General features: G+C 51.2%; 1 protein-coding gene across 1 annotated transcript in view; it reads left to right on the forward strand.

Moving 5' to 3' along the window:
- The window catches only part of ITSN1 (intersectin 1), a 235,769-nt gene that overhangs the window by 187,306 nt on the left and 32,467 nt on the right, over positions 1-15,996 (forward strand). The window contains 3 exon segments of the mRNA XM_036850123.1: positions 7,215-7,336; positions 9,163-9,269; positions 14,741-14,924. Of these exon segments, the coding sequence (XP_036706018.1) occupies positions 7,215-7,336; positions 9,163-9,269; positions 14,741-14,924 (413 nt within the window).

Raw genomic sequence — 15,996 nt, forward strand, 5'->3', positions numbered from 1 at the left:
TCAAAACTATGGCCTTGGGACTTCCCTGGTGGCGCAGTGGTTAAGAGTCCGCCTGCCAATGCAGGGGACACGGGTTCGAGCCCTGGTCCGGGAAGATCCCACGTGCTGCGGAGCGACTAAGCCTGTGCACCACAACTACTGAGCCTGCGCTCTAGAGCCCACGAGCCACAACTACTGAAGCCCGCGTGCCTAGAGCCCGTGCTCTGCAACAAGAGAAGCCACCGCAATGAGAAGCCCGCGCACCACAAAGAAGAGTAGCCCCCGCTCGCCTCAACTAGAGAAAGCCCGCATGCAGGAATGAAGACCCAATGCAGCCAAAAATAAATAAACTTATAAAAAAAAAACTATGGCCTCCTTCCTCATACTGCGATAGAAGTGTGTTTGTACTTCTAACACACCGATCTACCTTGTATACTCAAAAGATTTATTTACGGCGGCTAGTAAGGACCCCTAAAATATTGCAGGATAGAGCACATTGACAGCGGGAACTCAGAAAGAAAGAAAAACAAGGATGGTGACATAAATGGGGCCAGGAATGAGCTAACAAATGCAGACCATGGGGCACTTGATGCCACACCAGGAATTCCAACATCGGTTATAAAGCCATGAATGATATGCCTTTGATTTAAAAAAAAAATTACTAACATTCTTTTTGATGCAAAATTAAGAGATGATTTATCCCTGGGAGTAATTTGATTTTCGCCACTTCTCAACAGTCATTAAATTGCCCAGCAGCCCATGTAGCTGGATTCTCCTTCTTGGGAGACAATTAAGCTTATCTGGAAACCACATTGGCGCTTTTAAACTTCCGGGTTGTGACTGAGTGCAGCTGAGTAAAAGGCCCTGGTGGGTCCCCAGGACAGGCTGCAGAGGGATGCCTGGGCTCAGCTGGACCTGGCTCAGGGGGTCTTTGGTGCCATCAGGTAGAATTTCCCCCACCTCTCACCACAGGCCTCCGTGCCCACTTGGCATCTCTAGACCCCCATCAAAATCCAGTCTTAAGGATTTGCACCTCTGAGGTCTCTGGGATGGATGACAGGGTGCATGGTGTCCTCTACGAGGTGCCTGTGAATCGGCAAGGGCCAGAGTGTGCATGGGATGCCCCAGCCTCCAGCAGACTGAAGCTCCCGCAGGACAACCGTCCGTCCTGCTCCTTCATCAGTGAATCCCAGCATCAAGCACAGTTGCGGCCATAGCGGGCCACAGCTTAGAGAAGAGGGGGTTTAGACATCGGCTGCAGGGCAAGGACAAAGTGCTTTGACCACAGAACCTTCTTTTTGTCACATCCATTGTGGACAATAAGGGCAACATGATTAGATTCATTTTCCCAGGAGAATCCAGTGTAGCCTTGAGGGAAGTGCGCCCACCTGGCAGGAGACACCAGGGCCATGAGGCTCCCATTTCCTACATTCAGGCCAACCCTGGAGAAGCCTTCTGTGCAGACGGGAGCTCCAGGAGCCCAGTTAACATGGATCCTGCTGACCCAGGGCCATTTAGCCAGAGGATTTGGACTGAATGTCCCCACAGACATTGGTAGATCCTTTCCCTTAAAGATGAAAAACCATCGCCCAAGCTTCTGTACTGCTTCTCCCCCGTCCCTCTGGCATCACGGCCTCTGTAATCTACTTCCCACCTTATCTACTGTCTACTTCCACACTTATCTTCCATAGCATCTCTGCGTTCACCTGGCATGCTGGCCCACACATCCCCAACATAATGGCCCCATCCTCCCTGGCCATATAGAAGCCTGGCGCAAGGAGGACCAGGTCCTCGTACAACCTTCCTCCATCGGGATGGAGAGCACCTAGTTTTCTGAGTTGCTGCATCCTCCACCATCAGCACAGCCCGCAGGCCCATTCTTTGTTGCTTGCTATTTTAAATTTAATTTTCATGTCCAGTCACCCCCAGGGCTGTGAGTTTCCTTGAGGACAAGGACATTACCTTGCTTATTTCTGTGTCTCTTGGACTTCAGGGGGAACGCAATGCATATTTATCGACCATCTCATTGTATATTTTGGCCCTTTCATAAGAGGAATGAAGCCTGTTTATTTGCTTTGCTCTGTGGCCAGCTTGCTGTGGGGCCTGGTTTGGTTTTAAAAATTATGGTCCCCGCTGGGAAAGGAAGTAGAATGATTCGGGTAGGGAGAGGGGGCTTTTTACCCTACATCTCGATACTTCGTGTCTTTTGAACTGTTTACAGTAAGCATGTGTTTGTGCATTACTTTTGTAATAAAGCAATTTATTTAGATTATGTTGTTCCTGTGAGCAATGTCCCACTGAGGGGACAAGATGATCTTTTGGGGTAAGATACTTTTCTGCAGTGCCCCAGACTCAAATCCTTTCAGAGGGGCGTCATGGCTCTCTCTGTGCTGTAAATGTGTCTAACTGTATGAAATTATAAGGGACAGCACACAGATTAGGAATTTCACATGGGTTGTAATTGGGGATCATTTCTGACTGCCTGGAGTCATTTGCAATATTATTTCAGCTGCGAGAGGATTATAGTTAGTTATAAGAATCCCTCCATCATGCCGAGATGTCCACGAAATTTATTTGCTGTGCTTTGCCCTCTCGTTTTTCACTGGGAAAGGAAGCCAGCAAAGCATGTTTATTCTGGTTCCCAAAGGAGAGAAAGACCACATCCCTCCACCCCTAAAGAAAACTCTCTATTTGAAATGTCTTTTCCACTTACCCTGCTCTGAATAATGGAGTTTTTAAACTCTCTTGTTTTGCTAAATATTAAGTTTTCAAAGGAAGGATATTTTTGAGTTCAAAGCACCTATTTCAAGTCTTTAATCGTTCTCTTGGTCTGGCATTCATCTGCAAGAATTTTTAAAACAGCATCCTATGGGTCAGTTCAGTAGCTGAAAAGACTGTTCCAAGCCAACATTGTTGGCACATAATGCTGAGACGAATCTCCCCACAGAATCTTTGCTGTTCTTTGGGTTCTGGGTCCTGGAGAGGCCATCTGGACCATCCCTCTGTCTCCAGGCAGGCTGGTTGGGGGGCCAGCACAGGGTGGGATTTGTTGGGGCGAGTAGCCTAGAGTCACACAGCACTGCCCCTCCCCCATATTTCTCAGCCTGCTGGGTGGATTGACCGAAGGCTGGAGCTGCCGGGAGTAGGACGCCATGCAGCCTTCTCATGCCCCCCACCCCCATGAGCAGGAGGCGGTCAGTTCACCCTGAACTGGCCTCAGTGCTTGGGATTCTTAGACCAGTGACCCAAAATCCACCCTGGACCTGCTGTTGCTCTGGCTCTGAGCTTCTTCAAAACCACACTGTGTGAAACTTGAAGACTCAGAAGAATGAACTTCTGAAATCCAAAGCAAACCAGTTCCTGTCATCTTTCCTCAGTCGTTCTGTGTGTCTCTGGTCACGTGCACCATCCTTGCTGCAGAGTTGTCAGTTTCTAGGAATGTCACCGTTTCTCAGTGGGGTGCTATTGGCACTGGAGGTGGGCCATTCTCTGTCCTGTATATTGCAGGTCATCTAGCAGCCCTGGTTCAGCCCCCCCAAATTCCAGCAGCCACCTCCAGTCATTATGACAACCAAGAATTCATTCTCAGCCTGGAGTTGGGAGGTGGTTGCAGTGCAACCCTCAACCTGGTAGGGAGCAATACCACCCTCAGCCTGTGGGGGGGGGGCAGTACCGTCTTCAGCCTGTAGGGGGGGAGTACTGTCTTCAGCCTATAGGGGGGCCAGTACCGTCTTCAGCCTGTGGGCGGGCAGTACCGTCTTCAGCCTGTAGGGGGAGCAGTACCGTCTTCAGCCTGTAGGGGTGGGCAGTACTATCTTCAGGCTGTAGCAGGGGCAGTATTGTCTCAGCCTGTGGGTGGGCAGTACCATCTTCAGCCTGTGGGCGGGCAGTACCGTCTTCAGCCTGTAGGGGGAGCAGTACCGTCTTCAGCCTGTAGGGGTGGGCAGTACTATCTTCAGGCTGTAGCAGGGGCAGTATTGTCTCAGCCTGTGGGTGGGCAGTACCATCTTCAGCCTGAGGGGTGGGCAGTACCGTCTTCAGCCTGTAGGGGGGGCAGTACCACCTTCAGCTTGTTGGGGGTCGGCACCACCCCCAGCTGAGGACCCCAGGGTTCTTAGCTGTATGCTCTGATGGTCAGGCATTTCTCCTCTTCCATCATGAATTCCCAGCACCCAGCACAGTAGGATATCAGTAAATATTTGCCAAATGAATGAAGGAATGAGATCCATGAGCAAGCTTCAAGAGGGCCTGCAAATCCTTTAAAATTGTGTGCAAAATGTGTATATTGTGTACATTGTATACATATGTTTTCTGAGGTAAGATTTCACAGCATCCACCAGATTCTGCAAGGGGAATTGTGACCTACAGGGACATTTGGAAGACTGTTCCAACCAGAGTCCACTACTAGCCCGATGTTTGTATCCCTGCAAACATCACTGCACAGTGTGTGGGAACTGAGTTTTAGAGCTGCTGGTCTGTACCAGTACTCTGATATCCCTGCAGAAAGGAAAATTGTCCTGAAAATTGCAGGGGAGACCCTGCTTCCCTGAGTTCATACAAGTCTGTAATGCAAGGGCTGTATTCTACCCTTTAACAAGAAATGGCCTTACCCCTGGGCCCTTGGACTCACTAACAGGAAAGTTTGGTAAGAATAAGGCAGGAATGAGATATTTTCCTCCCAAATTCAAGAGTGTTTCCTGGGTGGCTTTCCTAAAGAAAGCTAAAGAAATTGGTGACATCACTCAGCTTCCGGTAAGCCGGGGCTCACGCATCACCTTGCAGAGGTTGGCTGAGCCCCCCAGGTGAGCAATCATGACTTGCTTCCTTCCTGAGAATTCACTGTTGATGCAATTGTTTTAATAAAACACAGTCAACGCACCGAGGCAGGAAGGACAGCTAGGCCAACTGGTGGCTGAGCAGAGGGCCCGAGTCCCAGAAACATCTGCAGACGTACGCGAAGGCTCACGCTCAGCCTGTGGCCCTGTGGAATTGCAGCTTAGCCGCACTGCCGTGGCTTTGAATGAGGTCTCGGATGGAAGGGCGTGGAGCTTGTTAACATGATGACGGCTCAGCCTTGATGCTTTCCTGGCATCCATCTGCCCATCCTGGGATTATCCTGTCCCAGGAAGAGAAGCTCCAGCATTCTAGAGAGGGCATTTGGCCAGGGGAGGGGACAACACTGAAGGCTGGAAGCGCCCAGCTCAGAGTTAATCTTGGGCACAGTGAAGCATTTACCGAGAAGTCTATGATATCATTCGCCCCAGAGGGATCATTCTATTTGCAGAAGCTTCCAGCATATAGACTAGATCAGTCATGAGCCTAGAAATTCCCTCGGGGGAAGATGGAAACTCTGAGGAACCCCTGATAGTTCAGAGCAGGCTTCTCAGATTTGAGTGTACCTAAAAAGTCACCTGGATAGCTTGTTAAATCAGATTCCAGGCCCTGACTCCACAGTCTGGTCAGCAGGGGCCTGAGCATCTGCATTTATAATAAGCTCCCAGGTGCTGCTGCTGCTGCCAGTCTAGGGACCCGACTTTGAGAACCACTGGTGTCCAGCAGGGGGTTCCGCACTGTGCTCCACGGCACCCCCTTGTGGGGAGAAGAAGGGATGCGAAAAGGAAGCGAATGGGACTCAGCGCCCTCACCCCCACCTACATGCAAGACACCTCCCAGTCTTCTTCATAAATCTGGTTTTGGTGATTAAACAAAGAACCCCTGATAAAAGGGACAGGGGTGAGGGGACCACTGACGTGGAAGAGGTAGATCCAGACCTGCAGGAGGGGTCCTCCCTACAGCCGTGAGCTTCCCCGCCCCTCATTCCAGTGTGCCTGGGGCAGGGGACAGCCTCTGCCTGAACCCCGAGAGCATCCAAAGCAGACCAACCCCAAGTAACCGGCTAAATGAGCAGAGGCCAGGGCGGGCGCCACCTGCTGTGCATGCCCCACCCCACGTCAGCAGAACCTACTCCTTGTGGACCTGCAGCCAGATCTGTGTCCGGCTGTCTGCACCTGGAGGAATTCCCTGTCCGCCTGTAGGTTCGCTGCTCAGCTCCCGTGGGTGCAGGACAGCAGCCTGGTCCAGGAGAGTTTGCCCAGCAGCGTCTGGATGTGCCCCACCTCTGCCCTGTCCCCGGGCCCATCAGGAGCCTCAGCACAGCCATTTCATCCTCCAAAAACCAACCTCAGGATAAACATGTGCCCTCCTGTAGCTCGGATCCAACAGTAGTGATCTTGGGTAGAGCCCAGTCTCTGGGGTCAAAGTGTCAGGGTCCCATCTCAGCTTCTCCACCACCCAGCTGAGAGAGCTTGGGTGAGGCAACCTCTCTGAGCCTCAGTTTCCCTGTCTGTACAATGGAGATGATTTTAGTGTCTATATGAGCATTAAACACAACTGTCAGTGTTCAGCTCCTGGTACAGCACCTGGCATGGTGAGAGCCCTCAGGAAATGTCAGCCAGTTGTTACTAAGTCTACTCTGGTTTTTGTTTATTTGTTTGTTTGTTTTCATTTGTTTTTAGGCTGCCCCGTGTGGCATGTGGGGTCTTTGTTCCCCGACCAGGGATCGAACCCGTGCCCCCTGCATTGGGAGCATGGAGTCTTAACCACTGGACTGCCAGGGAAGTCCCCACTAAGTCTTCTCTCTTGACACTCTTTTAGTGGTTTTGCTGAAGCAGGAGTGTACGGCCTGTAATAGTTTCCTGAGGCTGCTGTAACAAATGACCGCAAACTGGGTGGGCTTAAAATAACAGAAATTTATTTTCTCATAGTCCTGGAGGTGAGACGTCCAAAATCAAGGTTTGGGTAGGGCCATGTTCCTTTGCGGGCTTCAGGGGAGAATTATTGCATGCGTTTCCCTTAGCTTCTGATGCTGCCAGAAATCTCTGGCATTCCTTGGCTTGTAGACACGTCACTCTAGTCTCTGCCTCTGTCGTCACGTGGCGTTCCCTTCTGTCTGTCTCTGTGTCGTCCTCTTATAAGCACACCAGTCATATTGGACTAGGGCCCGCCCTAATTGAGTATGACTTCGTCTTAATTGGATTGCATATGCAGAGACCCTATTTCCAAACAAGTTCCCTTCAGAGTTAGGACTTGAACATATCTTTTTAGGGGACAACACTGTCTAACTGGAGTGAGACCACAGGGCCCGGCGGCCACGAGGACCTTGGGGATCTTCCCCATGAAGCTGTACAGGCTTCCCCAGACCTGGACTAAATCGTCCCCATGGTTGTGTTTTGCAGGGTGTTCAGACTTACACCTCTTGGATATGTTGACCCCAACTGAGAGAAAGCGACAGGGATACATCCACGAGCTCATTGTCACGGAGGAGAACTATGTGAATGACCTGCAACTGGTCACAGAGGTAAGGGCAGCTGGGGGTGCTGGGGCGGGGTGGGGGGCACTGGCAGAGGGTGGGGAAGGCAGGGACTCTGTCAACGAGGGCTGGGTCCTGATTCCCAGTGTGAGAAGCTTTCTGAGGTATGGGAGCATCTGGACGGTACATCACAGAGGAGAGTCTTACCCAAGAGAAGATGCTTAATTCTCATCCGTGGCCACGGACTCACAATTCTCATCTGTGAGTCCTACCCACAGAGGGGCAGAGGCCCTTCAAGCCAGGGATAGATGAGCCCGTGAGGAGTGCCTGGGAGGGGACACACGGGCTGTGAGCTGGGAGTCTGGGCTCGGCTCAGAGAACTTGCAGCTCAGCCGCCAACTAATTGATGCCGTAGAGCGTCATCTCCCTGGCCCTCAGCGGTGACATCTGAAAGTGGCAGTCATCTGGCTGATATCTTGGTTATTCCTCATGCTACATATTACCCCCCAGAAAAATCTGTTGCAGAGAATGAAGATGTTTCCTCCCGGGGCCCTGTGCACACCCTCCCTCCCCCGTCCTGGACGATGTCTCATTTTGGCTCTCCTCCCAGGGAGCTGTTGAAGGGCCTTGTCTGCCTGGTCCAGAAGGATGGGGAGGTGGAGAGTTGGGAAGTTCTGCTTTTCAGGAAGCCTTTGGTCCATACATATTAGGGAACAGGGGTTTGCAGAGCTGGACCTCAGGGTCACCCTACAGTTTGAAAAGTACCGTGATCGTTTGGGAACCCCCGTACCCCAACTATTGTGAAACCATCTCCTCTGATAGTCTTATCGACCCAGAAAGACATTGCTCAGTGACCCAGTGTTGATGAGTACAGGTTGCAGGATGAGTTGATGGCCCCCAAGGCCATCATTAATGCTTAGGGAGCATTGGTATGAAAAGGTGCCCCTTTCTCAAGACACGTGACTGTCACTAAATATACAGTCTTGGATGTCTAGGCTGTGAGTGTCACCCTCTTAGATATGGTACATTGTGCAGTGGCCTGGTATATGCCAGGTTCAACATCAGCTTAAAGACTCATGACGAGTAGGGCTCCCAGGGATCAGCCTCAGCCCAGCCAAGTTTATTTCAAAGACAGGCTGTCCCGGTCCCTAAGGTACCTTCCAGCGAGTGGCCTGCCTGCAATGGTAGCTATGACCTCTCTCTAGGCAGGGGCTCACCACGTGGGGCTCAGCTAAGACCTGTGGTCTACTGTGAGCTGCCCACCCACGCGGAGCTTGGGCAGGCTCCTGAATTTCCCAGAGCCCAGGAGAGGGGCGGCGCCCACCTGGTACCAGGCCTTCACTCGCTGGCTCTGTCCCAGGCCCAGCCAGGCTGCGGGCAGAGCAGTGGAGTCCGTCCCGTCCCCAGGCTGCTGGTTGGGGGCCCGGCTGCCGGGGCTGCTGCCCTGGACTTCCTGAGGCTTGTCTGTGCAGCCGATGCTGGGGGCAGGAATGCGGGAGTCCCCCCTACCCCGTGCATCTCTCGGCCCTCCACTTCCCCCCTGTGCCCAATTCCTCACCGTGGCAGGTGAGAGCTTGAGTGCCTTTGTCCAGACCCCCGGCTGAGTCCTGGCGGAGTTAAGGCCTGTCCTCCAGGGTTTAGTGGGCCTCCTTGTAAAACAACAGTGTGGACCTGATGGGAACCCACCACCCCCCCATACCCCCCGGCAGAGGGAGGGCCACCTGCTTCAGAAACTCTGCAGCTTCTGGGCCTCCCAGCCAAAGCTGCAGATGCCTCGGTCCTTCCCGTGGCTCCGAACAGATCGGTGTGTGCGTGCGTTTGAGTTTGAAGCTAACTGTTTGCTTTCTGAACTGCTTCGTTTTCTGCATCTGTAGATCTTTCAGAAACCCCTGATGGAGTCTGAGCTGCTGACAGAAAAGGAGGGTGCTATGATTTTTGTTAACTGGAAGGACCTGATTATGTGTAATATCAAACTGCTGAAGTAAGCCTCTCCTCCAATCCCCAGCCTGGCTTCGCCCTCGCACGCCGGCCCTGCTACGTGGCTTCGTCCGTGTGTCCCCTCTGTGCATGCCGCCCTGTGTTTCCTTCTGCCTCTCTTCCTCATTTCCGCTCACAAGAACCATCGCTCTTTCTAGCCCTGATGCTTTCTGGAAACACACCCCCAGTTTTTCACCGGGGAGAATGGATTGCTCAGGCATCCCGGTTCCTGCTTTTACCACGGTTCTAGAATGAACAGAGCTGAGCCGATTCTGGCTCCTAGTCACTGCCCAGCTCCATCCAGGGTGGGGGGCAGCCCCCCCATGCCTCAGACCCTGGTTCCATTGGGGGAATGTTGATCTCTTGAGACTTTCTTGGCTCCCGAAGATGGGAAAGTGTGGGACCGCTCATGGCCACGGTCAGCGGCAGTTCTCAGGATAGGCCTCTGAGAAGCCGGCCTGGAGCAGTCGCTATTTTATTCCTGTTTTAATTCTCAGAGGCAGCTGCAGGGCCAGGGAGAAACACTGGGCCAGGAGTCTGGAGACCTGGGCTTGGAGCCCAGCTTGCTGCCCTTCCTCAGTTTCCCCACCGGTAAAGGGAAGGGATTGGATTACATCATCACAAAAGTCCTTTCCAGTTCTTAAAAAAAACTTCCAAATCTGTGTCCACCAGGCCCTCGGTATAACATCATTTGCTAGAAAACAGATGAAGTCCGTGGTGATCCTGGGGGCCAGGAGGAAGCACAGGCCCTGGGAACTGGTGTCCATTCCAGATCTCTAGGTTCATGTAATTGGGAAGCAGCTATTTCCTGAATGTGGTCCCTGGGATTTTATAAAGTGATTTCAGGTCCCCACTTTCTTGAGTGTGTTTGGGAGTAGATGAAGGGATGGACAGAGAGGTGCAGAGAGGCGGATGTGAAGAAAAACTATAACGTCTTCTGTTTCTATGTTCTAGAAGACGTTAATCAAAGATGACGGCATAGGGGTGGCTTGGAGAAAGTATTTCCATTACCCACCCCTGAGAAGCATACTGTAGAGGTTTCTAGCGTAGGTCTGGGTCAGACTCTTGGGCTCACACCCTGCTGTTGCCTACCTGCTTTGAGCAAGTCACCTATGCTCCCTGGGCCTCAGTGTCCTCATCTGTAAAATGGGGGTGATAATAGTACCTACCACATATGGTTCTCCTTAGGGAGCATTTAGACAGTGAGTGCGTGGTCCCTAGTAAGTGCTGGGCTTGGGCCCCAGGGTGGACTGAGCACCCACTCTTGCCTTGGAGAGAGGCTGCCTTGTCACTTGGGGCAGGTGGGCTAGTTAACCCCTGAACCTACAAGTACTAAACCTAAAGTGTTGGAGACAAGTTGTTTTGAAATAGATGAAAAGGTTTTCTGTTGAAAATATACCTACAAGTTAACGCCTCTTTCCTTGGGCAGCTGTGTGGGGGTGGGGAGGCGGGCGATGTGTCTGATGTCCCCGAGTGACACCCCTCCCCAACCCTCCCAGCATCGGCGCTTCCCATGCCTTTCTGTTGTCTCTGTACTTTTAACCCTCCGTCCTGCTCATGTCAGGAAAGCAGAAGCCCCTTTCTTGAGCTCTGTCAGGGCCAGGCCTGCGTGCTCCTTCCTCCCATTAGCGCTGATGGGCTCCACAGCCCTGGAGGTAGGAATTGGGAACGCTCTTGCAACCGCAGAAACAAGGCTCAGAGAGGTTGAGTGACTTGTCCAAAGTCACACAGAAGGCGATCAGGGTGCCCCAGGCTGCTCTGTGGACAACGCCCAGGGTCCCACTAGGGGTTCCACCCTGTCCTGCCCTCGATGGAAAGAAGGTGAGACCACGAGGCAGACGTCTCGAGTTTTCATCTGGGCTCCAGCGCCTTCTAACTCGTTCTGGGCAGTTACCTTGGGCAGATAACTCCCCACCCCTTTGTTTTAGAGCTTGTAAAATTGCAGTCAGGGCTCCTGCCCTGTCTAGCATGCAGGGTTATCCCAAGGAGCAAAGAGATCAGGTATACAGCTGGCACCCTGTCAATCATGGCACCAACAGGCACAGACACCCCCTCTCCCATCACAGGTATGCTCTGCGCCTTCCTCTGATGACCTGATTGGTTAGTTTGGCTAATCTTTTCGTTTTCCAGATAAAATACTTGTATTTAGCAGGAGCTTTCTGGGGACCTGATTTCTTTCCTCCTTTCTTTTCTTTTTTTTTCCTTTTCAACATCTTATTATGAAAAATTTCAAACATACCAGAAAAAATTGGACGAATTTTATGGTGAGCGCCCATATTGTAGATTATACAATTTTGCTGCATAGACTTAATTTCTTTGTGCAAAGGGCTAATCCCAATGATGGGACGGGTTAGGACTCCTGGCAGGATGGAAGAAGATGAAGAGAATTTAAGGCAGCTCTCCCTGGAAGGCCGCAGTGGGCAGCCACGTATCTGTCACTCCTGATCCAAGGGCCAGCGACTGCTTGTACTTAGAGGGGGGACATAGGATTTATCAAACAGATAAATAAGAAACAAATAAAATGAACATAAAAGGGAGCTACCTGGGGCACACAGACTTCCTACTAATGCCACCTCTGGTTGGGGGTTAAAATGGATGGTTGGCTCTCTTACCTGTGAGCAGAGAGCTGAGAAGTTTGCCTTCAATGAGCAGAGTAGGGAAGAAGAATCTAGAACATTTTAAAGTTAAGAGCTAGGTGCAGGCCGCTAGGGATGGCTGTTAGAAGTGATAGCAGGAGGGGTGCAGAAGCGAGATAGGGTGTGTAGAACCAGGTACTGCAGCTGTGTTTTTAATGAAGATCCTTTCCTGCCTCCTTGCTTGAATAATAAATAAATAAATAAATAAATGAAAGAGCTTCTCCAAAAAAAAAAAAAAATTTTTTTTCTTAAATATTAAGTATTCAGTTTTCTTTTTAACTTAAGAAGAATAGGCATGATTTTATTTTAGGCAGAAAAACAAAGAAAAATAAAAAGATACCTTGGGGGGTAAAGACAGGATGGGGAGAAGGAAGAAAGGGGCTTTGGATGGGAGTGGGCAGGGTGAGAGGAAAGGAGGGAGAGGCTTGAGGAAATGAAGAGGAAGGACAGAAGGGAGGGAAGAGCAGGGGGGCCGTGGAAGCCCCCCTTGGTGGGATGGCAGGAGCTGCTTCTGGAGCAAGGACAGGCCAGGAGCCCTGAGCATCTTGAGGGGAGGCGGGTGGGCACGGTGCTCGTCCCCCCATGCGGTGCTTACAGACTGTGGGCTCTGGAGACCAGGGCTTCCTGCCACCCATGAGCTGTGTGACTCTGGTCAAGTCACTCGATTTCTGCGTGCCTCGGTTTCCCCAACTGTCAATAGGGATAATGTCATATAGATTCAAAAAAAATTGTTTGACACATAGGACACATTCATAAATGCCAGCTCTCTTGACCATCCCCTTGATCTGCGAACTTCAGAGGGCTACTCATTCGTTCAGCAAATGTCAAGCTCTCTGATGTGTTCATTAGCTGATTGATTACTGTCACAGTTCAAGACCTTGAATCCATAGACCTTTATGTGAGATTACAAATCAGCTCACCAAAGGGCGGGGCTGAGGCTGCAGCAGTGGAGTCATGTGATCCCTGAGCCTGGTGACGCGCCCTGTTTCAACCCACTCAAACCCAGTCCTCAAAAGCCTTGCCTGTGCAGTAGAACATCCCAGAAGGTGACTCACAGTTCAACCTAACAGGTGCCTGGTCCGTAGCAGGGGCCTGATTTTAGGTCTGTCTCCCAGTTGGACAACTCAGGTCTCCAAGCGTGGGCCTCCAGAACCCAGGAACTGGCTTAACTTCCTCAAGACAGTGATGATCTGCGTGTGATCTTTTTTCTTTTCCCTTTTTCTTCTCTCCCCATCATTAAAAAAAAAAAAAAAAAAAGGAGGGGGGCAGGTGAAACCACTCTTATTCCCTTGCAGAAAGATTGTGTTTCTCCTCATTGGAAAATCATGGAATGATGGAATTTCTTCCCATTTCCGTCCATAGCAAGTTTGTAACATGGTTATTCAGCACTCTCGTCCCCCAGCATTGGTAGTGACGTAACCCTTGAGCAAATTTCTACACACTGGGAGATATCCCACACCAACCCCCCCCCAATGAGCAGTGGCCACCTGGCCATCCTGAGGGTACCAACCTGCCACTCCTCACACCCCAGGCAGCCAGCGCTGACCAGCACCTCTCCCCACAAGGGCACCTGCTTGAGGGGGAATGGCTCATTGTTTGGGCCACATAGCGCACTGTCCCTAAAGCTTTTCTCCTTGGCTTGTTGCCCAGTCCAAAGATTCTTTTTTTCTTGAACCAAAAACGTAGGAGAAAGAAAATAAAGTGATCTGAAGTTTTTAATACTAAGATTGCAGAGCCTCCTTAGAATTATATAGCCCTACCCATGACCTTGAAAGCAGCCAGAGGAATTCATAGTAACATCCTCCCAGCCTTATGTAAAAATTCCATATCATACCATTCTGTTCCTTCCATCCATCCATCCATCCATCCATCCAGCCATCCATCAATCCAGCCATCATCCATAATCACTAGGGTAGGCAGAACACACCCATGGCCTCATATGTCGAGGTCCTGCCCTTATAGTACATTGCTATCCTTGCTGCGTAAAAGCTCGGTGCCACGCCCTTCTTATAGATGCTGGGTTAGGAGTTGACGTGCGAGTTAGAAGGGTGGGATGCACAGTCCTGGTGTTATGGTCCTGAACACTCAGAATGCAGCTGGACTCCTGAGCAAACACTTTCCAGTCCCTCTAGTACCTTCTCAGCTTCCAGGATATAAATTGTTTGAGTCTACAACCCGTTATCACATGAATAGGCTTCTCTCTTCAGAACTCCTCTTAATCCAGTCAACTTCAAATTAGCCACAGCGATGAAGCAGTGAACCAGAGAATGGCACAGATTGTTCAGACAATCATTTATACCTGGCTTTCGTGAACATAATGGGATTATTTTTCTGTGGCAGTTGATTTACCATCTTGATTATGTTTTGTTTGGTCTGAGATTGAGCCTCCATGGCCCCTGGCAACAGCAGCTTCCCTTGGGCAGCACTGGCCCCGGAAACAGGTTCAGTGTTGGGGCCATCCCAGCCTGGACAGATCATCCATAAAGTCAGACATCCACCCAGGGATCCTGTCTGAGTTATTCAAAAAAAGGATTCCATATATTTCCACAAGAAAACATTGTCTTTTATGCTGACTTGTTCAGCAAAGTTTTTTTTTTTTTTTAAGTTTTTCTTCCTAAGAGCCAGCAAACAGCCTTCATCTCAAAGAAAAATGCCCCAGTGATACCTCTTTGTAGCACTAGACTCATTTCTTTTTCTGTTCCTTGTCTGCCACATAGATGCTTTAGTGGCCCTGGGTTTGTGCCCCTCACACACATCCCATTTCTGTACCACCTAGAAGTGTGCTGTGTACCCATCAGAGAGCGTGAAGGGGGCGCTCACTTCTCGTGTTTCTGTGCAGAGCGCTGAGAGTTCGCAAGAAGATGTCTGGGGAGAAGATGCCTGTGAAGATGATCGGGGACATCCTGACCGCCCAGCTGCCACACATGCAACCCTACATCCGCTTCTGCAGCTGCCAGCTCAACGGGGCTGCCTTGATCCAGCAGAAGACAGATGAGGCCCCCGACTTCAAGGAGTTTGTCAAAGTAAGGAGCCCAGGCTGAGCTGAGTCTCTGCCCCTGCCGAGTGGCCGTCTTCCAGCGGCTGGGCGTGTGAGGGGCTGATTCACACATTTACTGAAGGCCAACAAGGGTGAGGTCTCGGCTGAACAGTAGGGGCTGCCCCTCGCTGGTGGGTGGCTGGGACCAAGGGGGTGGGCTTGGACAGGAGGGACCAGCGCTGGCCTAGAAGCTCTGCCTTGGCCAGGTGTGAGTGGTGTTATCTGAACACAGGTTTAAATCCTCCGTCTCATTTTTAGGCCTAAGAGGGCTGGTGGGTCTCAGGTTTCCTATTCTGTTTAATCTGAGCATCTTCAGTTCTTTGCTGCTCTCTGCCCTTCCCCTGCAAAGGGAATGGCCGGCAATCCCAATGGACCCTTTGTTTTTTTCCCAATTGGTTCTTTTTGATGGGCTCAAGCTCTAGGAAGCCCATGGGGGTGAGTGTGGGATGCCAGGACCGCTGCCTTGGAGGATAACAAGGGTCTGGAGAGCCATGTGCCCACCAAGGGACATTGTGGGGAAGTGGGCCCCATGCTGCTGGAGGCCTCAGGCTTTGGGTCTGCTGCCCTTCGCTGGGGTGGGTCCCTGCTGGCCTGGCCAGCCCATGCAATCAGCCCCAACCTCTCCCAGAGGGGAAGAAAAAAGAGAATAAAATAACTTCTGCTGAACAGGCACATTTTGATGAACGGACAGCAAAATAATCATACTAATGACAGGCTTATCTTTGCACCTCCTGCATTTTGGGGGCAGGCCTTTCCCACTCCCCCCAGTAACCATGTCTGTGGGGTCATCATTGGGAGGGGAAGATGCCATCTCTTCTCGGCCTAGCATCAGATGTTCTTGTTCTTTCTTTCTTGCCCTGTTTCTCAATATTAAATGCTCTGATTTTCTACCCAATGAGTGGGGTATCTAAGAGGAGAAACACTGCTATGAAGTAGGCCTAGGGTGGGCTGGAGACTGGAGAGCAGATACTGGGCTGCCAGGTGCCACGGGCCACCTGGGGTTCCAGCCAAGGGCCGGGTCCTCCCTGGGCGCAGGCAGGATGAGTTCATCACTGGAT

This window comes from Balaenoptera musculus, chromosome 4, assembly GCF_009873245.2.
Source record: "Balaenoptera musculus isolate JJ_BM4_2016_0621 chromosome 4, mBalMus1.pri.v3, whole genome shotgun sequence".
Taxonomy (NCBI): Eukaryota; Metazoa; Chordata; class Mammalia; order Artiodactyla; family Balaenopteridae; genus Balaenoptera; species Balaenoptera musculus.